Source organism: Lissotriton vulgaris, chromosome 11 (assembly GCF_964263255.1).
Source record: "Lissotriton vulgaris chromosome 11, aLisVul1.2, whole genome shotgun sequence".
In the NCBI taxonomy this organism is placed as follows: domain Eukaryota; kingdom Metazoa; phylum Chordata; class Amphibia; order Caudata; family Salamandridae; genus Lissotriton; species Lissotriton vulgaris.
This window is the reverse complement of record NC_141699.1, coordinates 101,533,094-101,557,693: the sequence shown is the minus strand read 5'-3', so window position 1 is coordinate 101,557,693 and position 24,600 is coordinate 101,533,094. Positions and strand designations below refer to the sequence as shown.

The following is a 24,600-nucleotide window of genomic DNA, read 5'->3' as shown; positions in this document are numbered from 1 at the left end:
AGGTTGGGCATGCATGACAACGAGGTGGGCAACAAAGGGGACAGAAAGTGATTAGTACCTACTCCCTCTATGAAATCATGAATACGTCCTTATGTGCCATCAAGATCACAACGCAAAGAGCATGATAAAAATGAGGAGATAAGACTAAATGAGCCATGATAAGTTGAAACGGTTTTAAAGAATTTGCAGTCCAAACCACACCACCCGGTTTCATGTTTTGTTCTGAGATTTAACATCTACTTTTGTGTGAACAAATGGAACTGGTTAATACTCTGGGTTACCTCAACCCTAATAGCCCACCAGACTGTATAGTAGCTTACTAATGCCCTTCACCTATTCATCTAGCAGACCTACGAATCCGTGGAAAGGACCAATTCACATGTTTAATGCTCCCACCCATGAACCCCCATCAGTGATGCTGATGCCCCCACTCATACCAAGTACCCCAACCCTTCCTCTCATTTGTTAATAACCCCCAAACAAAGCTGGATACCACTTACCATGGGTGTCCTGTATAGACAGGCGCCTATGCCTCTTTAGAGTAGCAGAGGGGCGTCCTCTGTGGATGAACTAGGTCAAAATCTACAATGATACTCTGACTTGTGTGCAAGAATGGTTTATTTTAGCTTATACTACTGTAACCCTTTACTTGAGCAAATTAAACTGTATTCGATTTGAAACTTATTCTTGCTCTTTGCACTCATCTTTCTTCAAATAATGATTCATTTAACTTTTTATCCTCAAAAGTGCTTCATTTTCTTTCCTTACTCACACATACCTGTAACCCGATAGGTATTCAAACTGGGAGAAAATATACTAGATCTATTCTCTTCTAGTGTCATTGGTCGTTGCCAAGTCAATGGACTACTTCTTGTTCAGTTTCAAAATCATTGTGTTTATTGAAGTTTTTTGTTCTCACTTGATAATTTATTTTGCTCTTCATGTGCAAATAATTAACCAGCATTGCCTTTTGAACAAACTATCCATCCATGAAAGATAGCTGTGTCGTAGTTCAAAAGCATTTCAGATTATTTTTGTTGTTGATTTTTCATCATAAAACCTCTTTGTGTGTTGGCACCTTTGCTCAACCAAAATATACAGTCTCCATGCGCTCACCATGAATTAATACATACCCACTGTTCATATTGAAAGAATTTGTGGCTTGTCTGTACAGGAACTGCAAGTATAATTTGTAAAGCATCACAGTACTAAAAATATTTATATCATCATTGCATCAACTGTTTTGAGTATCTTATATAAAGCCCTGCTGAGAGGGTGCACCAGTTTCTGGATGAATCTTTACCAGCACCATCAGTGATTGCAGACTATTTCCTCCCATAACTGTTCATTCAAACAAGGTCATATGTAAAAGTGGTTGTGAGATACCCTACGTGATATGCAGTTCCAGGTATTCTCCACAACCTCAGTGCATATCCCCAGCAGCCAGACAGTCAAAAAACACTAGTAGCAATGAAGAAAAACAACCGCAGTAGGGAATTGCCCCAAGATGCAAAACTCAGACTAAGATATGGCCACTATCCCCTTTAAGGGTACTCGCCCAAGAATGCATTATCACAGGCCAGAAGACAAATGCCAGGTGCGCATCAAAAACATTGCTAAGCTTCCACACTTTAAAACAACTAGAAGGATGAGGGACTCTTAAACATCTAGTAAGACCTTAGAACATCTGGTAAGGATTCTCAGTTTTTAAATGTATGTATAGGATTTGTAAAGCGCTGGAATTGCCCTGAAGGGGTATCTCCGCACTGCAGTAGAAGAGAATGCCAGGTCAGAGCGATTGGTAACGGAACAGTTCTGTCTTTAGGAGTTTCCTAAAGAGGAGATTTGTGCATTTACGTAGCTCAACGGGCAAAGAGTTCCAATATTCCGGAGCTAAGTAGGCAAAAGTTTAGTCCCCAGTTCGAAGTTTTCTAGAGCGGGGACAACAAGCACCTCTTTTCCATCTGAAGGCAGAAATGTGCCAGGAAGGTAGAGCTTACGTTTTTCCGTCAGATAGCTTGGGCTTCCGCCATGAAGTGCCTTGTGGGCTAAGCAGCACATTTTGAACTTAATTTTCTGGCAGATCGGAAGCCAGTGAAGCAGTTTCAGCAATGGCCTAGAAGATGTTCTGGGAGGCATATTGAGAGCGAGGCGACCTGCTGCATTCTAAATCACCTGCAATCTATTCAGAAGCGATTCATTGACCGAAGCAAGGAGAGCATTGCAGTAATCAAGATGGCTTGTAACCAATGCCTGAATCGGGGTTCTGCGAACTGATAAAGAAAGCATCTGGAACACTCTACGGAGCAGACTCCGCGTTTAGTAGCATGTGCCTTAGGTGGCCATGACTTGGTCTCTCATAGATAGGGATCCAGTCGGACACCCAGGTTTTTAGCCATAAGCTTCGGGATGGGAGCTGTGCCCAGCACAGCAGGCCACCAGTCATGTCTCGGTTTTGGCAGCATTCAGCTGGAGGAAACTATCTGTCATCCAACCAGCTATTGCTAGCATGCCCTCAGCAAAAGACGATTGGTTGAGTCTTTTTCATTATCGAAAGATAAGAGCAGTTGGGTATCGTCTGCATAGGAATAGGGAGTAAACCCATGTTCTCTGATAATTTTTGCAAGGCGGGGGGGCACATACACATTAAACAGGCTGGGGCTATGGCAGGAGCCCTGGGGGTACACCCCTTTGGTGAGCTTCAGGGTGCGAGAACGAAAGGGACCCAGGTTAACAGTTTGAGTGCACTAGTCCAAAAAGTTTGCAAGCTACTTTATGGCCTGGCCCTGTATACCAGTCTGTCTTAGTCTGTGAATTAGCTTCTGATGAGAGACCATATCAAAGGCAGTTGTCAAATCCAGCAAAACAAGGAACATTGTCTTGTTATCCAGGGCCAATTTGATGTGGTCTGTGACACCTATAAGGGTGATCTCAGTAGAATGGTTAGGTCTGAAACCCGACTGAGAGGAATCAAAATAGCCTTGAGATTCAAGATATCCCATAAGCTTAGTATTTATATACCCTTCTAACAGTTTACTCATGAGTGGGAAGAGTAAAATAAGGCGGTAATTAGCCAACATTTCAGTGGGTCCCTGTGCTTTTTTCTGGATCGGTATCACTTGTGCCGCCTTCCATTCACGTGGAAGAGACCCTTCACTCATAGAAGCATTTAAGATGGAGCAGATGGAGGGGGCTCGTAGACCTGCAAGTGGGTCCAACAGGCTGGCATAATGTCAAGGAGTGAACCAGATTTAGCAGTGCACAGCATTGTTTCGACTTGAGGTATCTGTAGAGCAGGAAAACTCTCAAGGCAGACATCCTCCGTTCTCAGGGATAATGGTGGTCGGTCAGGTAAATCCTTTAAGACTGGCATTTAATCCAGCCTCCCAAGCATTAGATAACACTGTGATTTAAACAACACTTCCCCTTGAGCGCATGTTTCTAAATACAAAATTGCTAAATAAAGATTCCCTTAAATACCTTTGACAGTGAGATAATGAACATTATCAAAGTATTACATATAGGAGTATCTAAAATCCCTTCAGCAAGCACATCCTTTGAGGCTACGTTTAACTCAAAAGGAAATCTGCTTAGAATTTACATAGGGAGTCACAAAGAAATAGCAGTACCCCAACTACCAGCTTTGGTAAACCCCCGGAAGATGGTGTATACATCAGGTTTCTCCAACAAGCAACTCGAGAGCTACAGGTAGCTCTCCAGCTACGTCTGTGTGCAGCCCAACCTACTAAGTTAAAAGATTTTGCTTGGGTGAAATTAATATTTGTATACCAAAATTGAAAAGTGTGTATTCAAGATGAAAATGTGTGTATTTTCAGAACTCATAAGCTAAAGTTTTGAGAAAACTGGTTGAATTTCTTAAAATGTATTTAAAGCTTATACTAATAGAATAATGAATCATGTAGCATTTAGGAGACTTTTTACCAATATTTATACCATGGTGCAAGGGGAGTTGCATCTGAGGCTTATAGAGGTATTGATAATTGACACAGCCTGTTATACATTACTGCTGGCATACCTGTAATGTGGTGACCACTGCTACTAATCTTGCATATGGTGGCCAAAAATAAAATATTGTCCGATGTGGTCACTTTTAAGACATTAATAATATTAGTAGTTGAGGAGGATTTTCATTAACCATAAGTTGCTCTTATAGCAGAAACTGATGGAGATCCCTGATATACATCTTGCGCTGGTCTCTTATCACCCGTTAATGATGATAATTTATACTTCACACCTCAGTATACCTCTCCTGGACCACACTACATACTAAGAAGAAGTAATATTTTGAAGTTACTAAACAACCTAAAAGATGTATCTCATCTTAAATCTAATGACAGTCTATCAATTACATTTAATTTAATTAGTGGTACACTGCTAAGAGAACAAACCTTAGTCACTCTGAGACACAAAATAGCAGTTAGTTTTGAATATTAGATTAAATCGGAATTTTCTATCCTTAGAGTCTTTACATATGGCTACTACGCCTCCTGGTCATGGGCTGTCAACCAGGACTTACCAGCCACATTTGTCCTGGGCTTTTCTTTCAATCTAACTCCACGTGAAACCTATCTCCTTTCAGTCAGCCTCGATGCCTCGGTGTTTCTTGGCCATCCTCGTTTCCTTTTCCCTTGAGGGTTCCAGATAAGGGCTTACCTGGTGGTGTTTGATATGGGCTTGCAGACGGTGTGTCCTATCCAGCCCCAGCGTATTTTAATGATTTCTTCATGAGCAGGGAATTGGAAAGTCTGCTGCCATAGGTTCTTGTTGCTGATGATATTTGGCCAACAGATTTGGAGGATTTTCCTCAGGCATGTGTTGATATAGGTCTGGACTTTGTTGGTGGTGTTCAGTACTGTTCTCCAAGGTTCTGCTCCATACAAAATGACCAACTTTACTTTGGTGTTAAAAAGCCTGATCTTGGTTTGGAGGATTAGATCCTAGCAGCTCCAGATCTTCTTTAGCTGAATAAAGGCAGCCCTTACCTTGCCGATTTTTGCCTTGACATTGCCGGCTGTGCCGCTCCGCTTGTCTATGATACTGCAGAAGGTAGGTGAAAGCCTCACCTTTTCCAGTGCATCGCAAGAGTGACTACAGTTTTGTGCTGGCCTTGCTAGCCTTCAGGATTTTGGTTTTTCCCATGTGAATGTTGACGCTATGTTTTACTGATCTGGCTGCCACCTTGTCTGTCTTCTCTTGCATCTGCAGATGGGTATGGGAAAGTAGGGCCATGTCGTCTGCAAAGTTCATGTCTTTAATGAGTCCTAGGGAACAGTGGGTACCAGGTACCAACCAGCTCTCTCAATTCTCGCTTTTAAATGAAAAACATGTCACAAGCCTGCTAATCCAGATAAAATCAGGTTCACCATTGGACCCCTGCCCTCCCTTCATACTTCACCTGGTACCTGAGACAATTAGTTCAACTCTGACCCCTCTGCTGAATGAGGTCATAGGCTCTGGTATCTTTCCCCTTAGATGGAAAAAACGTGTATAAGGCCTATTCTCAAAAAAGAATCCCTTGACCCTATGGAACCCAAGCACTATCGTCCGATATCGTGCCTGCCTCTACCCGCCAAGATTCTTGAAAAAGCTATGAATTAGGAGCTAATGGAATTCATAGAACAAAATAACTTACTTGATTCCACCCAACATGGCTTTAGGTCCTGCCACTCCACGGAATCAGCTTTAATCATGGCCGCTGAGGATATCCGTAGGACTATGGATGACGGAGGAAGAGCTGCCCTGATTTTGCTAGACCTAACGGCAGCTTTTGATACCGTCAATCATGGGGTCTTACTGAATAGACTTGGGACAATAGGCATTACCGACACTACCCTAACTCTACTCAGTTCCTTTCTAGAAGCCCGATTACAGTAAATCCACTGGGGGGGGGGGGTCTTCAATCGGGAGAGTTTTCTCTCCCATGCGGCGTCCCTCCGGGATCGACGCTCTCACCTACTCTATTTAATCTGTACGTTACTCCTTTGGCAGTATTATTAAAATCGCATGCGCTGCGTCTAGTATCGTATGCAGATGACACCCAATTAGTGGTGTCACTCACCCAGATGGTGGAAGCCACAGCAGAGCGTTTCCGAAACGGTTTACTAGACGTAAAGAGTTGGATGAGTGAGAACTTTGTAAAACTCAATACAGAAAAACCGAGGTGATCGAGTTTGGCCAAAAACCCTCCCTCTAGAGTGGCCTCTGGTGGCCTCCAGAAGCTGGTACATGCCCAGTCCCAGCTAAAAAGGTCAAGAACCTCGGTTTCATGATTGACAAGGAACTAAACAGTACAGCTCAAATCAGTCAGGTTACATTGGCTTGTTTCTTCACAATCAAGGTTCTCCGAAAAATATTGACATACATTCCCTTCGCTCTGAGGAAAACTGTGATGGGAGCTCTGGTACTGTCCCGTATAGATTATTGCAATGCACTGTACCTAGGTACCGGGGAAAAACAGCTCGCAATACTTCAATCAATACAAAATGCGGCAGCCAGAGTTCTACTGAACCTCCCTAAGCGCCACCCGACATCCCCGCCATACGACAACTTCACTGGCTCCCTGTTAGGCGCAGAGTCCAATTCAAGGCTCTCTGTTTGGTCCATAAATCCCTCAATGGAGGAGCGGCAGAGGATTTGTCTAACCTGTTCCCCCGCTATGTCCCACCTCACACATTACGATCCAGCAACCAAGACCTAAACTGTTTGCCTAAAATAAGGAGAGCTTGTTGGGGCGGCAAAGCCTTCTCATACCAGTCAGCGAAATTGTGGAACACCATGCCTATCACGCTACGCTATGACACAAACCTAACCAGTTTTAGGAAAGCCTTGAAAACCTGGCTTTTTTTCTATGCTCTAACTGGTAATTTCTGTTTGTCTTCCCTCTATAGTGCCAAGACGCCTCGGCATAAGCGCGCTTTATAAATATTTCAGTCAGTCAATCAGTCGGTTTAAGCTGCATCCAAGGTGTCCATTGGATCCCATTTCTTCTCCTTGCTGTGGATGTCGTCATGATCAAGGAAAATAAGAGGCGAGAGCAAACAACCTTTACAGACTTTGGCCTTCACTTTGAAGGCTTCCGTGAGTTGGCCATAGAGTAGTTGAAGGAAAATACCTCACCATTTTCTCAGCAAATAGTGTTTAAAACGTGCCAATGCGCATTATGGTAATGGGTGCACATGGCCTATAAGCAGTAAATACTGTACAGTAATGACGTTACCATCACATACTCATCCAAGATAAAATTATACTGTTCAGTGGAGAAAAAAAAGGCATGTTTGAAAAAATGTAACATCAGGACTGGTGTTGGCTTTCAGTTGCCTTGTTCAAGAACATAAAATACCATATAGCTAGCACAAGGTCAAAACTATTTATAACATTTTTAAGGAACGATCTAAAATATGCTGAGACTCTAAATTAATTTCTTGGAATATCAATGGCTTAGAGAAAATATTAGTCTACTAATACAGAGAGCTTTCTGTATTTCCAGACGGGGGCATTTACCTGCGGGGACCAGCTCCTACCTGCCATTGTCACACCCGCTGCTGCACTCGCTCTCCTCCCCCGCCGGCGCCGCTCCTGACATCGCGGTCGCTGCGGGGAGAGAGCAAGGGAAAACAAACTACAGTTCCCGGCGTCCCCTACCTGCCACCGGGGGCGCCGAAAACGCCGGATCAGCCTGCAGCGCCCGGAGGCGCATAAGAGGCAGCCGCCCCTGCTGCTGAGCGGGGGCCTTTTCCAGACGGGGGCATTTACCTGCGGGGACCAGCTCCTACCTGCCATTGTCACACCCGCTGCTGCACTCGCTCTCCTCCCCCGCCGGCGCCGCTCCTGACATCGCGGTCGCTGCGGGGAGAGAGCAAGGGAAAACAAACTACTGTTCCCGGCGTCCCCTACCTGCCACCGGGGGCGCCGAAAACGCCGGATCAGCCTGCAGCGCCCGGAGGCGCATAAGAGGCAGCCGCACCTCCCGCCTCGCGGGACGCGCGCGGGACCAGCCGGGCTAAGCCCGGGCAAAGGGCGGGCCCTCTGTGGCCCTCAGAGGACCTGAGGAGGACGGGGCGGGCTACCCCCCTTGGCTTATACACCTGACATTACACCACGAAGGTAAAGACTATTTCTCATGCAGCTGTTGGTATTCCCTGATTATCATGAATACTAAAGTAGATCACCCACCTACCGTAGCAGGAACTGGGCAAAAGTTTTCTTGGTTAGACGAGCTAAACCTCTTATGTCAAACCACCTATGCACCATCAGAAACCCCCCTTTCGCCCAAAAGCGACATCATACTACCAGTTAAGTCTACTCTTTCGGAGCAGCCCACATCACTCAACAAAACTTGTAGTCCTTATATCGCACCCCCCCAGGTTTCATCGGTGAAAAGGACTCAAACACCGCCTCCAGGTACACACGCATTGTTAATTCCCCAACGATACCATCGACTCCTGAGGCCCAAGATCCCTTAAGCCCTTCCATACACCCGCTTTTAGTACCGCTCATTGAAAAACTGCTTAGCTCTTTGATAGCCCCGTTGTTGGACAAAATTAACATGTTAGGGGATAGGCTTACTGGTTTAGAGTCAGCAATCAAGTCAAATTTGTCGGCTGACAAGCACCGTGACACATTCAACCGTCCAAAGTCACCTCCTACTCACGAAGGCTCTAAACGGGATAAAAGCTGCCAAACACAACTAACTGGCCCTAGTACAGTGGGGCAAAAAGTAACCAAACACTCTCCAAGTGTCTCCTTTCCCCAGTTGGCCTCACCTAGAGCAGTTCATGATAAGATTAAATCAATCCATCTACCACCAGAAGCGGCCCCATTTGTGTGCATACTTGCTGGCGTCACTGCGCTTCCACCTGGAAAAATTGAGAGCCAACATGACTTACTAAACAAAACCAAATTCTGGCTGTCAAAAAATAGGCCACTGCCTCGTCACCTATATGGAGCGATAAGGAGCGTCAGGAGGGTGGACTGGCTGGGTTCTCTTCATAAGGATCTTCCTGGGGACCTGGTACTCGTGAGATTCAGAGACACAAACATTGTCCCTTACTTGAAAACCTGGCCGCCACAAGAGACAGACGGCCCAATATCTATATGGGACTTATGTGACTTTTATCCCTCAATCCCTGGTTTTCCCCCTTTCTTGAAATCATACCCTACATCATGATCTTTTTGGGAAATACTGGGAGTGGTAATAATTAATTCTAACCCCCATTTTCACCATCTCAACCCGGGGGTGGAAGGGAACTAATTATGTTTGGGACTCTGTCCTACTGTTTTAGGATTAGATTGGACTTGGCAATCATGGAGGAATGTTGAACTTTGCAAGGTCTTACCTAAATTTACTCCTCTTTTTAGACTTTTAAACCTTTTTAATCTTTTATGTAAGCTGACACTGGTTCTTTTGATTTTTCTTTTTAAATGATGATCATTTTTTCCTTTACCCTTTTATTTTGAATGAAATTGTCTAAATGTACTGTATTATTTTTTTCTGTTACTGTATGCTTATATGATATTCTTTGGTAATATCGAATAAAGCTTATTTTGAACCTTTGACACATAATTTGTGTTTTTCAGAAAACCCATGCCTTGACCCCTTTGCAGGTCCAGGATTGAAAGTTTTTCGGGTGGTGGCAAAGACATTTTAAAGTGTTGTACCAGGCCTTGCGATATATATTTCTACAGCTATAAATAAAAAGTTCCTATCCTTTCCTCAGGTTAATTCAAATGTACAATGTGTTTTTATAGATCACTAAATGGGGAGTATTGAAGGCTCCTCCAGTCTTCAACATTTACCTAAACAGTTGCAAAGGCAACAAATTAACCATAGTTGTTTTTGTTTTCAGTTGGCAATAGAAGACTTGGCGTCCGATGTATGTAGCCGCATTTTGCTATTCCCTAATTGCAAATCGCATGGATTTGTAATTAAGAAATAGCAAAATGCAATGTATGAAGGTGTATAGTACACCTTTTGCGATTCCTAAGGGGTTGCAAATGACCTACCTCATGAATATTAATGAGGTAGGTCGCAATTTGCGACCCCCTTGGAATCGCAAAAATCACGGGATGGTGGCCTGCTGAGATCAGCAGACCACATGTCCGTGATTGCTTTTCAATAAAGCAATCTTTTATTTTTTTTTGTAAAGCAGCCCGTTTTTCTTAAAGGAAAACGAGGTGCTTTACAAAATGAAAAATGAAATGTTTTCTTTTCATTTTTTAAGAGCAGGCAGTGGTCTGAGGGACCACTGCCTGCTCTCAAAAATAGTTTTACAAACATTCACAAAGGGAAAGGTCTCTTGTGGACCTCTTCCCATTTGCAAATGGGTTACCACCTACTTTAAATATGTGGTAAAATACGGATGTTTTGCGAACGAATATGCGGTCACAAAACATTCATACATACCGATGCGATTCGGTATTAGGAAGAGACGCCCTAAACACGCCCCTTCCCCATTTTGCGATTCGGTTACAGGTTACTGAATCGCAAAATTGGGTTTGCTGCATCGGAAAAGCAATTTTTGCATTCGCAAACCTTTTGCGAACGCAAAAATGCGAACGCAAAAATGCTTGCTACATCTGCCCCATAATGATCACACTCCGAGCTAAAAAGGTTTTTTTGGTTGGTGATCTTAATTTAAATTTCATAAATTGTAATAAACCTCTTGAGCACCTTGAACTGCTCAGTATGTGTTGGAGTATTATTGAATTACAAGCTTTTCCTCAAAAAAGTGACACGAAATGGGAAACAGTTGTTGATCCCTTACATGCATTTAAAAAAAAGAGCTGCCATGGCCTTGTGTTGTCTGACACTCCTGGCCACCCTACTCTTCTATCCAGTGGTAGGTCAAATGTCTTTGATTACATCTTCTTGCCTATACCTTTATTCAAGTATTATATGGCTTTAGAATTCCGCGCCAGGTTAATAGCAATCTATTTGTATACTTTTATAATGGTTGGTTTTAACTGCCCTATGTTATAACATATATTTTTACATCCCTGCTGTATCTATGTTGTGTGCACCTTAGGCCCTTTCATTGGTGGGTCAATTATTATACATGAAGATCTTTGTCAATAGGTAGTGCTTTTTGAACCAGATGTGTATACTGTTTGTTTTGTTTGATGCACTTTCATGGCCCCAGAGGCCGAAATAAAGTACTAATGGTGGCAATCATTTCCCTCTGGTTGCATATTTAGAGCATCAAGGTTCACTCAAAGAAAATTTGATATTGCGTGGCATTGGAATAGGATAAGTAAAATTCAAATGGAATTACCAAGTATATCAAAGGTAAAAGCCTGGCAGCTTCTCAGTCCCTTTGTAGCCATAAAACAACATAATACAATGACTATTCAGGTATGCTTAATTACATGATTAACTTTCCACAAAATAGAAAAGACTGTTTCAAAAAGATTTGAGTAGCAGTTACTCTCCATCAGAAGCATGCATTCAGCTAAGAAACGTGTTAAGGAGTCAGCAGAGACTTTAGGGTGATATCGGACTGTATAAAAATACAAAGGAAAATATTTTAGAAGAAACGGTGGGAGGAGACAAGGCCATATATAGAATCATAGTGGCTATGTATCTGTGGGTTAAGCCCTTGCAACGATCAAAATAAATTTTGGGCCTATGTCAGTGCTTTAACTGAATGTTGGAGCTAATAACCTTGACTTGACAACTTGGGCCTAGTATGTTCATTCTCTCTGTTTACTCCATGCGTAAATAAAACAACAACAAAAACACATAAAGCATAAACAAGAGCACCCATATTATTTGAATGTAGTCAAGTACCCTGTCCGAATCAGACAATTAAATCATAACATCATTGGCTGTCACTGAGAGCCTTCATAAGATCAGTGTACGATGCTCCAAGCCACAGTTTTTAAAGCCGGTATACCTTCTTGGGTGTCATGGTCGTCTTTCTCGCCCCTTATAAATCTGTAAATCTTCCCCCAACTCTTGGAAGGGTTTCCTTTTTTATCCTCTTTTTAAGAATGGCGATCAGACTAGTTAATCTAACTAACCACTTGACAGTATTATTGGATATAAACTCAAAAATATTTGCAAAATTGTTACTAAAAGAATTAGGTGAGCAATAATGTTATCGCTTTTTACTAGACTTGTTTCAGGCCCCCCCTGTGGTGAACTAGATATTATTTTAAGTATTTACCAGCATGTTCAGACCTAACACATACCTCTGTGTGCTTCGTAGATTCTGCAGCATTTGATAATGTTGACCAAAGGGCAATTGACATTTACTATACTTCAATGCTCTGGTTCGAGTAAAACTGGGCCAGGGAGTATCTCTGTACTGATCACACAGTCATACGCCTAAAACCAGGCTGTATACTTGCCCCTCTTGTTTTCTTCCTGTACATGGCCAACCCTGGGTTGTGTCTGGAGTCTGCAAGTGCTTTCCCCCTTAGATTGAGGGAAATGGCAGTAGAGGCTGTACCTTATGCAGATTACCTCTTCTTTTTTTTTTTTTTAAATGGAACCCATATTGGTCTTTTTTTGCTCACTTAGACCTTTTGTATCTGTATAATAATCAGAATAAACTTTTTGGGAACCTGCACAATTCAAACATGATGATATTCAGAAAAGGCTGTAGAAAAAGCACCAGTTGGTACATGGGTAGTTATTTATTGTCTTATGCCTAGTCCTACACTTATTGTTTCGTTATGATTTAATGATTAAAGTCTCGCCTTTATATCTTATGAAGAAAAAATACCTCTTTTGCTTTAGGTAAGCTGGATACACAACTTGAAAATTGTTCTGGAGCATCTTTTTGAAGATTGGCAAAATTACTTGATTACCTTTGGACTTGAGGCTTTTCTAGATTGGACTTCTCGATCATTAGATCTAGTTCAGTGCGCTACATTTAGAAAGGAGTTCATTTTACAGAAGAACTTAAATGAGACTCAAATTTGGCTAGAGTCTAGATTGATACGTCAAGACTAGACAACTGTATGCAGTTATGCAGATATGCAGGGAATGGAAGTCCGTAAACCCTCCAAGATTTGCAGACTGCCTAAGGAACATCATGGCTGTTAGTCGTTTAGACATGTTGTGTGGCGGGGAAAGTGCCATTAAGATCTGGCCTTCATTAAAAGCATGGTCTGAGAGATAACACACAATGTGTTCAATGATTATGCCAGAGGTTTAGTGGTCCTGTCCTCCCAAAGAGGCAAGGTACATCGATAATGGGAGTTGGACTAGGAGACGACCTACCTCTGGGTGACCTCCGTAGGCTATCCACAGACTCCAGGGCGGAATAAATTGGTTTGTGCTAGTGGCCCGGAGAAAGACCATCTAGAGTTGATATTTCTGGTGGCATTTATGAGGACAAAAAAAAAGACTAGACAACTATTTACATCATTTGTGGAGCAATGCTATCTAATTCCCCAGCTGACTTGGGCTACCCGAAAGATGTTCTGAGGTAATTTCAACTGTGGTTCTGTAAACCTTTGGAAAAAATGTTGGGTAACAAACTAGATGATGGGAAGGTCTGGCAAAAAAATGACTTTACCTCCAGCTTTAAATCAGAACTCAAGAATAAAACCTTGGAAAGTTCGATTTGGGGTACTTAAAGCAAAATAAAATCCCTTTGTCATTGAGGCTTACAAGTGATTTGGTAAACAGAAATACCTCTGCCAGTCTGTGAATCAATCCATTAGATCTAACATAAATGAACATCTGTTCTATTGGAGTCCCAAAATATGAGCTGAGATATAGTTGTAATGGTTTATGCTGTCATAGTTGCAAGTGTTGTTTGTGTAATTATACATGTGAATCTCTGGTCCATATCTTTTATCGCTATCCCTCCCTCCTGAAGGAAAAGAGGACATTTTTCATCTTAAAAGCAGGAGTACGCCACTGCTCAGAGGCTGTCTATTGCATTTTGAATAATTGGGACCTAGTCACTTTTAGTAGTGCTGCACAAGTTTTGAATTATGCCTGCGTAAGACTCAAAAAAATACATTTTAAAAGTGTACATATGCATTGAGACGATTTCTATTTCACAAACAAACTTACAAGAACAGTTGGCTCATGCACCCGAATACTGGTCATGTATTCCTGCTGTACTTAGACTTTTTTCTTGACCCAAGACTGTCTTTGTGTTCTAGCTGTGTTGCAATGAACCCGTTCCACTAGCAATATGATACTCTGTTTTTGTTTTCTATTGCTTGCCATCATAGGGGTAAAAACTTAAGTCATCCTAGTGACTTTAGCAATAATATCTTCATTTCCACTACTATTCAAAATCTATGCTCTGTGTTTCCACGTTCACATCTGCTTTTCGTGTTTTGTAGATCTTTATATGGAACATTTAAATATGCCTCCCTTGTGTGAAACAATTTAACATATTTGCTACACTTGAGGTGCCAGTTTCACCTCTACATGTTTTAGTGTTTTTGTATGTTTTGTTGCAATGAAAACAAGCCTACAGCCAGAGGTGATCTTTTGTTAGTCCAGAAGTGTAATCCCACTGATCTTCTTCTTTTTTTAAAATAAAAATTGGTTGTGGATGTCAATATTCAGGTTTTGATTTGGGAAACATTACATATAGTTGCATTCTTTATTAACTTTGCTGAACAGTATTTTTTTTCCAACAAAATTTTTTAATTTTTCTGTTTCCTTCAACATCTAACTTGTTAAACCTCCTCGCTCTGTCTCATGCCTTGAGGAGTGTTGGGATTTGTTCTATAACCTGAAATCTTGCTTATGCCCTAATGCAATACAATTTGGTCCAACATCTGACTAGTAGTGATGCACTGTAACCCCTGGCAAAAGAAAAAGTAACGTTTTCAGAGTTCTATCCAACATTGCTCCCAATCCAAAGAAGGAATTCAAGTGATGCAGCTGCCAGGGAAACCAGAGAAAGACTTGAAGTTCCAATTTGAGCAAAACTCTAAGGGGCCAGATCCTGTATCTGAACTCCAGTGATGCCAATAAAAGTTGATTGCCTGTAACATCTTACACAGCACATAATAGTACAAGATCAAGGCCCAGAAAAAAACTATTGCAATCCCTAAAATGCTGGACTAAAAATTATTCCATAGTATATCTGAATCAGCTACTTATAAAACACACTTGCAAAACATTTGTATTATTACACATACAAAATGGGGCGCACAGGCAAGACAGGCGGTACTGAAGTTGTTTCACACTACAATAACCTCAAACCAGCCTTCAAAATAAACACAAACGTCATTGCAAGTTGTAGGAAAGTGTCCCTTTTTGCATGATGCTCCCCACTTTTTGCCTAATGTTGATGCTCTTTGACTAAGTGTGCCCTGGGTTCCTGCCAACCAGGTACCCAGAGCCCATGTTATTTCCCTAAAACAGTACTGTTGCAGACCCAATTGGCAACTCTCTGGCCACATGTAAGTCCCTTGTAAAAGGTACAGTGGGTACCAAGGGCACTGTGGCCAGGAAGGGCCTCTTAAGGACTTCAGCACATATTGTACCACCCTTAGAGGCCCTGTACCTCAACACACACACACACACTGTCATTGCAGGCTGTGTGTTTTGGGGCAGAGCAAAGTTAATAGCTGACATGGCACGCATCACTGTGTGCTGTGCCTACAACGCACTGCCATGGCATCGGTAAGCCACCCCTCTAGCTGGGGGCTCTATACCACTTGTGAGGGTAGAGGTGCATGAACCCTGTACCCATACAGTGTCTAAATCCATTCTTAAACATTGTAAATGCAGTTGAGCCATAAAGAGTATATGGTCTGGGAGTTTGTCATTACAAACTCGCCGCACCATAATGGCTTTACTGAAATCTGGGACTTTTGATATCAAACTTCTCAGCACATTAAACCAACACCGATGCCAGTGCACTCCGAGGGCATCTTGGAGATGCCCCCTGAAAAACGACCTAAGGCTAGTGTCCTGGCTGCTCGCCACCCCAGACATGTTTCTGGACCCCTGGGTCGAGAGCCTCCCCCTCTTGGGTCCTGAAACGAAGCACATCCTGGGCAGAGGTGCCAAGCCGCCTCCCCCAGGATGGACAGGGTCCACAAAGGGGAAGCTTCAAAGGCTTGCCCCCTTTGTAAGTTGACCCAGCCATTTGTTGCTCCTAGAAACTGGCCCCCACTGGTTCTGACACTCTATTTGGGCTGGAAAATCAGCAGGAAAACCAAGATAGGAGGAAATGTGTGCCCACCTTCGCCAAACCTACCCCTCAGGTGGGGGAGGCGAGGCAAAGCACAACTCTCAGTCCTTTCCATCTTGAAGATGGGGGCACCCAGCCAACCAGAGTGAGGCTTATGCCCCCTCCCACTGGAAGATTTTATTATATGGGGTGTACCCATCCCAAGGAAGGGACCCATTGGTCCCGGCCTGTACCTACCTGAAACGCCCTAAAATGTAGTATTTAGGGGCTCCCTAGAACCGTGCCTCCTCAGAAAAGAAGGAAGAAAGATCGAAGAGCGTGCTAAATGAAGGAAGAAAAGGACACTAACTACCAGCCTATCCCCTCCACGATCTGCTCCAGCAGAATCCTTGTGCGGCCTGCAGCCAGCAGCCCCCCAGAACCAGGAGGACTTGCCCTGCCTTCCATAAAAAGACTTTGTCTCCTGTGAGCACCGGATTTGCTCATCAACAGACTGGCTCCAGCCAAATCCACGAGTGTGCACCGAATGCCCACAACCTGAGTTTGAGTGGCCCGACAAAACAAGGAGGTCTCCCCCGGTGATTCTGACCTGGGATCTGGTGATCCCTGACCTACCTAAAGTCTCCCCACGATGCCTGTAGCCCTTATCTGGAAAGATAAGGGCTACAGCCATCCTAAGTCCCAAGACCAATTACTCGCCTTTAAACCAATAACCTGATTTTCTCCCTTAGAACTGCATTGACGGTTTTTCTGTGGAAAAAGGTATAAGTGTAGAGTTGAAAATTGTATGAAAACCTAACAAACTGTGCTTTGAAAAAAACTGACTTACCTTTTATGCAGGAAATATCCCAGTGTGATATCTAGGCATATCAAACTGAGTAGAAAAAGTATTCCTGAAAAAGTAATCAAAAGTAATTACAACTGTATTTGCACATTTTTACAAACTTGTAAGAAAAGTTATTATTCTCCCAGCTTGCTTTTTAACAATCTGTATTGAAAACTACAATCATATTTACCTGTACCAAGTCCTGCTTGGTTCTATAAATAAAATAGAACAAAGAAATATGAGTTCAGTCTTTGTGTGATATAATTTCTTGCCTGAGTGTGTACAATAAATGCTTGACACTACCCTCTGATAAAGCCTTACTGCTCGCCCACACTACCACAAATAGAGAGTAAGATTTTATCTACTTTTACCTCTGGACCCCACTGGGGATCCACTGGACTCTGTGTCTACTATACCTTACTTTGGTATAGCATATACAGAGGGCTATCGGTGTATAAAATAAGACGTATAGTGAGTTTAAAAAGAGATCTACATGTTTCAACCTATGTGCTATGTGCAATTGTAAGGTTTTCTTCAGGACCAATGTTGTACCAGCGGAGCTCCCGTCGAACGGCATAGGCACGAAAGGCGCCCGTCTTCATCTCTACAAATCGTAGCGAGGTCTGGATACTGCCAGTTCGGGGATGCTCATGGAGCCTTGAATACCACTGCTCCTAGTTTTTTTCCCGGGAACACAGGAGAAGAACACACTTTTAATAGAGAGTCACATTTTGTGATTCTAACAAGGTCACCAACGTGGATAGGGTGCGCCTTAGCGTGCGCATACCATCCCACTGGTACAACATTGGTCCTGAAGAAAACCTTACAATTGCAAATAGGTTGAAACATGTAAGCCTCTTTTTAAACTCACTTTACGTCTTATTTCATACACCGATAGTCCACTTAACAGGGTAACTGGTGTCCTACATTTTAACAAGTATCCAAAACACTCCAGAATAAAGTCTCAGAGTGGGTAGTATTGGATACCTTTTAAACACACGATTACCTGTCTTGCACATATAAAAGAAAACCAGCTCCACTGTAGTCAGGTGTCGCAGCACACCTGAATGGCACTCGGCTGTTCAGGTGGGACCCTGATGATGAAGCATGTCATGGAGAAGTGTGGCTCAGGGGTTAGAGGCGGCAGACCCGGAAGCTGAGATCGGCCCTGGACCAGGGTTCAATTCCCCGCCTCGGCGGTCTTGGGCTAAAAATTCCACGGTCTCGATAATTCTCGCTCCGGTGCCTTCTCGACTCACGGGTTCACGCTCTGCGACTCTGGGCAATAGCTTGCTTAATCTCCACAACGGCCCCTCGCGGCGGGATGCCTGGCTTTCACCTTGTGGATACCCTGCCGGGGCCTCTCACAGGGGAATACCAGGACGGGTTCCCTAAGCAAGCGCCAGGATGCCCTTTGGGTGACAGGTTGCGCTATATAAGTACACCTACATTTACATTTACATTTACATTAACTAGGTTGGTGAGTGAGGGGTCTTCTAAAGGACGAAGGACGTCCCGTTTAGGGTTGTGATTAACGCACCTTGCCCTCCCTCTACTGAGGCTGGGACCTACTGATAGGGTTTAACTCCTTACTTTGTTGTTGAAGTATTTAAGGTAAGTACCAAAGTTGTCACTCTGCCATCTTACTTAGAACTTTGCCTCTATTGGTATTTGTGTTTTTACGTTTTCCTGAGCACCCACTTAATTATGAATAGTAATACGTTACAACAAGACTCAAGTGCCTTGTGAGATGTTGTGCCAAATGTTATTGATATGACAGAAATATGACCATAGGATCTTTTCCTGTCTCAAATAGACGCAAAAGAATGACCCTGCGTGTTATGATTCAAAGAAGTAACAGCTCTCTTTGCTTTAACTTAGAAAACACCAACCTCACAATTACAAATTAAACAACCTTGTCCCCTCTCTAGGGTGACCAACTTAAAGTGTGTTCTGTACATAAAAAACATTTATGTATGTAATAAATTCATGACCCTTAAGACCGGACAGTCTTTTATATAGTTTGTGGCCAATAATTGTGTGGTAACTTGTAGCAGCAGTAGTTCTCTTTCCAATTCCATGGAATATCTTTGTAAGACTAAAGCACCGACAGTTGAAAATCCAACTCTGGAGCACTTTCAGAATCATGTGGCGACTCACAAGCTTTGCTGGGCTCACCAGCAATTTCAGTTGGAATCTAATCTATGGATTCTGCTCCAGTCCCACAGCCGCATTAAAGAACAAGCATTTGCAATGCAATAGGTCTCACAGCATTAAAGTGTGAGTTATTGGCATTGTATATGACAATGTGTTGCATTATATTTTTAGCAAAGTCTGTATTGGTGTATAAAGATGATTTGCAAGATGATAGCGATGGAGTGGAGGGGATGGATGGATGGATGGATGAGTGGGGGGATGGATGGATTGGGGGATGGATGGATGGATTGGGGGATGGATGGATGGAGTGGGGGGATGGATGGATGGATGGATGGAGTGGGGGGATGGATGGATGGATGGATGGAGTGGGGTGATGGATGGATGGATGCATGGATGGAGTGGGTGGGATGGATGGATGAATGGATGGAGTGGGGGGATGGATGGATGGATGGATGGATGGATGGATGAGGATGGATGGATGGATGGAGTGAGGGATGGATGGATGGATGGATGGAGTTGGGGGATGGATGGATGGAGTGGGGGGGATGGAGTGGGGGATGGATGGATGGAGTGGGGGGATGGATGGAGTGGGGGGTTGGATGGATGGAGTGGGGGGTTGGATGGATGGAGTGGGGGGGTTGGATGGATGGAGTGGGGGGTTGGATGAATGGAGTGGGGGGATGGCTGGATGGAGTGGGGGCGGTTGGATGGAAACACTACAGAAAACATAAGCTCTGTGAATTAGAAGGCCAAGATTACTATGGGCAGTCAGAGATTCAGGGTGAGGCAGGGCTTTAAGTGGGAATAACCAGGATGCCCTCTGCTCTTTCATGGTGTGTTTACTACCCAAAAATGCATTTTGTTGTCTTCTCAAAAAATGATATTTTCTAACCGTAGTCGATCAGATTGGTTTTCTTTATTCTGCACCTCAATTTCCAGCACCACTGTATATCACCTTACGTCATCTCAAGTTATGTCAGTAAACTGACACCCATCCACAGATTCCTGGCTGCTACTTGCACATCCAGGGCTGGATGAATACAACCTGCCTATGTACATACACATTTAAACAACAAAGTCCTGGGTTTTGAAGGGGCAGCATTGAATTTTTACAGCGGAAAGGTGTTTTAGGGGGTATCCATCTCCATCCAACAGCTGGTAAATTTTTCCAATCTAAGCCAATCCTAGGTTCCCCAAACATTCTAATTTCTTGAAATATAGTTAATCAGAACACTCCGCAAACATATGCCCTTAACCAAGATAGGGGAGTATAAAAAACTTCAAAAATGACACATCAAAAATGAGTGACAGAATGAGAAAGTACCTCACATACGCTATACCAAAGGAGCTACTGGCAGGCTCTTACCAGTATGCCCACGTTTATCATTATCGGTTGCTTTCTCACTGAAAAGACAGTATTTGTGTCCAGTAAAGAGACAAGAGAAACGAAAGACCAGAAATTAATATCTCCAAAGCAGAAGAACCCAGCGAGCTATACAGGGCAGTATGTCCCAGAATTAAAATTGATGAGTGGAGGGTGATCCGACTTTAGCTTTTCCCTCTATAGCTCTTTTTTTGTGAAGGAGTATGTACATACACAGCCAAAACCGAGGTCATTCTTCTCTACTACTACATGACAATGCTGTCACAAAGACAGGGATGTCCTATGTAGGGTTACTGCCTGGAGTGTTATTCTCCTTCTCCTTCTCCTACATAACAGGAGAGTGCTTGTTCTTGAACTTGTTCTGCTGCAACTCAACCACTGCAATTAAATCAATGCTGGTCTACATGTAAAAAATAATAGCAGGTACAAAATACCACCACTCAAAGGACTAGGGTCGGCATCTTTTCACAATGGTATTGCGACTGGCTACGGTTGACAGAATTATTCAAATTCACACCACCACCTTTGGTCCCATAACTCAATCCATTGCCAAAGCCTGCCTGCCACAGTAGAAATATTTCAATTTCCAAGATTACTCATCAAGTTTGAATCAGATTGACACTGAGGAGCACTAATGACTGTCCTTCTCCCATCTGTGCTGCTGCCTGAGAAAAACAACGTACATTATCTAGTTACCTAAGACACTTGTATAGCATTACAATGTCATGTTTATGCCCCTTAAATGGGAAGCTAAAACAGCTGTATAAATAAACAAAATGATCACAGCTGGCTCAATGACAAGCACCTTTTTTTGTCGAAGTGATCCAATTCTTTCTGCCATGCTGTCTACGGCAGAAGCTCACGTGCGTGACCTAATCCTATTGCAAAATGCTGCGCGTGCCCAGCTCTTGTCTCCACTCACTGTCGGCTGAGCGGACAGCTATAGTCTTGCGGCGAGAGAGCGCTTTCGCCAGGGCGAGACCTAAAAAGTGGCAGGATCTGCAAACTGTAATAACTGCTAGGACAGGGAAAATGCATCATAGATGCGAATGGTTGAATAAATCTGTTCCACAGGTAATTAGTGTGCACACTTCGTCCATCATTTTTAACCAGTCAGTGCCCATACAGTTAGAGATCAGCTATAAGCAAATCAGTTTTGGGTCTGCCTCGAAGGGGCAATTCCAGCCTGTAACAGGAAAACAGCCAATCCCAGGCCATTTTGGACTAGTTGAGATTTGTCTGTAAAGTGCAGCTGGAATCCCATGCCTCAGTGAACTTGAGCCAGTCTGTCTCTATTAGGGGGCTCACTCCGGCAGCAAAAAGTGATTGATGAACAGGCCTGTATTGCTGGTCCTTGTGCAGTTGCTACTACCCACTGTGATTCTTTTGTACTTTCTCCCTTTCCAGTCAGTTGTCTATGCACTGCTGGCAATTTTCTATGGTTGTCTGCAGTTCCAAAGCTCTGTATCTGCACCCTGATGCCAGATACATTTTCCAGCTTTGCAGTTGATACAGGTACAGAGTGATGAGAGAAAGCATCACATGAGAATAATGGATGACAGTCCATAACTGTTGTAAAATTCACATTTTGTGTTATTTGTTAGGCATGCTATATGTGCATTTACATCCCATGTAGGAATGCTAAGCGTAACAGAGCAAAGATGCTGGAGCTTAGGCAATTTTATAACAAACTCTTTTTGTATTTGTGTGTATCCATTTTTCTAACCTGTAGCTCTTCGTTCCAACGATCTCCACCTGTGCCGTTTACCTCATACGGAATTCATTCAAGCAGTAGCAGCCTGCTGAAGCGACAGGTCTCACATCAACCTATGGTCAATGCTGACCCTGCTGCCCAGGAGATCTGGAGATCCGAGACTATGCTGCAGGTGAGTCTCACTGAGTCCATGGTATAGATAGAGGCCATTTGTTTATCAATCTTTTTTGCAGCTTATAGAGGTGTCCAGTGTCAGTGATCCGTAGTCTCTTCGTCCTTCTGCCATTAGATTGATGAAATTGAAGGACTGTCAATCACCAAGATTTCTGGAGGGAAATAGTTACGTGGTGAACAAGAGAGAAAAGTGAAGCTTAAGCTTTTCACCCTTCTAGCCTCTGTTACACATCATATACACAGAGCTACAAATATTAATTTGGAGCACTATAGACAGATTTTAATGTCAACTAGGATCAACACACTGTTCTTGCCTGTTAACCACTCCTGGCTTACACCAATAATTTATTTGCCCTATTTCCAAAAGATATAAGCTGTACTATGCAGATGTAGGGCACTGATGTAGAGCACTTTAAATTCCAGAGGAGTATATAAGCAGTGCTAGGAGCTCAGAGTGGGTGTGCATTATGTTATGCATTTATCCTTTGCCTGAGGACCTTCTTTGGCTTGCTTTTTGTAAGTTAAATCATAAGTCATGTCCTTTATCTAGTGCCCAGTGAACCCGCTGAGCATCTGCAATAACTCTGAATTTAAGTATGTACATTACTGAAAATGGTTTATTGGTGCTGTGCAAAAGCTAATTGCAAATATGTACCAAAGAACAGTTGGCAAAAAAATATAAAATCCCTTGTAAAACAGCCTAAGACGCATTATCATAGTGCACATCTTCTATTCCCATAATTTGTTTGGGTAGCTTACCCTAGCCAGCACCCTTGCCTACTACAGTAATCTATGGGGTTCAATGCAGCAAAAGACCTGCCTATAGGCTTTAGCACAAGGCAATAACAATCCACCATTTAAAACGTATCGCATTTTAGACCTGCTTTTCTCAGTAGGTCAGGCCTACTGGCTTCTTCATAACATTTCCTAATAAACATATCAACCCATTGCAGTCTGGCACATCTTTCCCCAGTGAAGTGATAAGGCCTATAACCTTTACCATTGGCCTGACACTATAACCAACACAGGCCTATGTAGTACACATGCACTGGCAACCATCATACATAGTTTTACAAACTGTATTTTTCTACATATTTGTAATTGTATAACACTATACAACTCCTCTTAATAAGGCATAATAAGAATCATTACAGTGAAAACCTTCAAGGTTTGTCGGAGTGAGTGGGCGACCCCAAAACTCTTGACTACTAAAGCAGTCTGTGAAATTACAGGTAACAAAATACATATCTATACCCACTCCAAAACCCTTGTCTGAAATGGCAATCTGTGAGATTACAGGTAACAAAATACCTACTATACCCTGTAACACTGCATGATCACTACCCACTTTATGAGGCATGCTGGCTATAACAAATGCCTTTGTAATACATAAGGTAGGCCTACTGTCTTTGTCATAGCTTTTCAGAATAAGCATATCAGACTTTAGCCTTGGATGGAATTGATCAGAGTACACAATTCAGGCCTATTGCTCATACCCGTAACCAACTCGGGCCTGGTGTTTTGAGCACCTTTACTACAAGGCAGCCATTTTCCATACAGTCATAGCATTTAAAAGATTTGCAAAATGACTGCTTGCTAAGCAAAATAGTATATCTTCTAAGAATGCCTAGCAAGATTTCTCAAAATATAATGTTCTAAATCCACTCTTTGCCAAGGTGACCCCATCATCAAAACCCTTGCCTTCTGCAGTTATCTATGAGATTCCATGTGACAAAATCACGGTCTGTGTCACAACCCAAACAGGTGTCATCAGCATTGGAACATTCTAGAAAGCTTATTGTTAGTGATTCAGGACTTCTCTTCACTGGATGTCCCTTTTAAACTTGTTTTTATCGTGTTATTAACCAAGGGAGGTTCCATGAGCCTTTAACTTGTACTTGGACAGCACAGCTGTATGTGGTTATACTGCATGTTAATATGGTCATTTGAAGCCTGTCTAGATGGTGGGGAAACTCCTAATATCTACAGGTACTTGAATAAAAGAGGCCTTTTCCAGCCATGTTTGGAAATCTTCATATGGAGGGTGATTTCTTCACCTAATCTAGGATTAGGTTGCATGCAAACAAGGTTTTAAAGAAGCTCCCGGAGTGGTAGGTAGGCAGCAATTTTTCAAGCACAGTGGTACATGATTTTGATGCAGATAATTCAACTGATGTCGCTTTTTAATACTTGTTCTTTCTTTGCA

At 42.8% G+C, this 24,600-nt stretch overlaps 1 protein-coding gene across 2 annotated transcripts in view; it reads left to right on the top strand.

Moving 5' to 3' along the window:
• SMPD4 (sphingomyelin phosphodiesterase 4) overlaps positions 1–24,600 on the top strand; it is a 601,593-nt gene that overhangs the window by 153,657 nt on the left and 423,336 nt on the right. For both annotated transcript variants that reach the window (XM_086942783.1, XM_086942784.1), the window contains exon 9: positions 22,239–22,392. In XM_086942783.1, the coding sequence (XP_086798909.1) occupies positions 22,239–22,392 (154 nt within the window). The remainder of the gene's footprint in view (positions 1–22,238; positions 22,393–24,600) is intronic.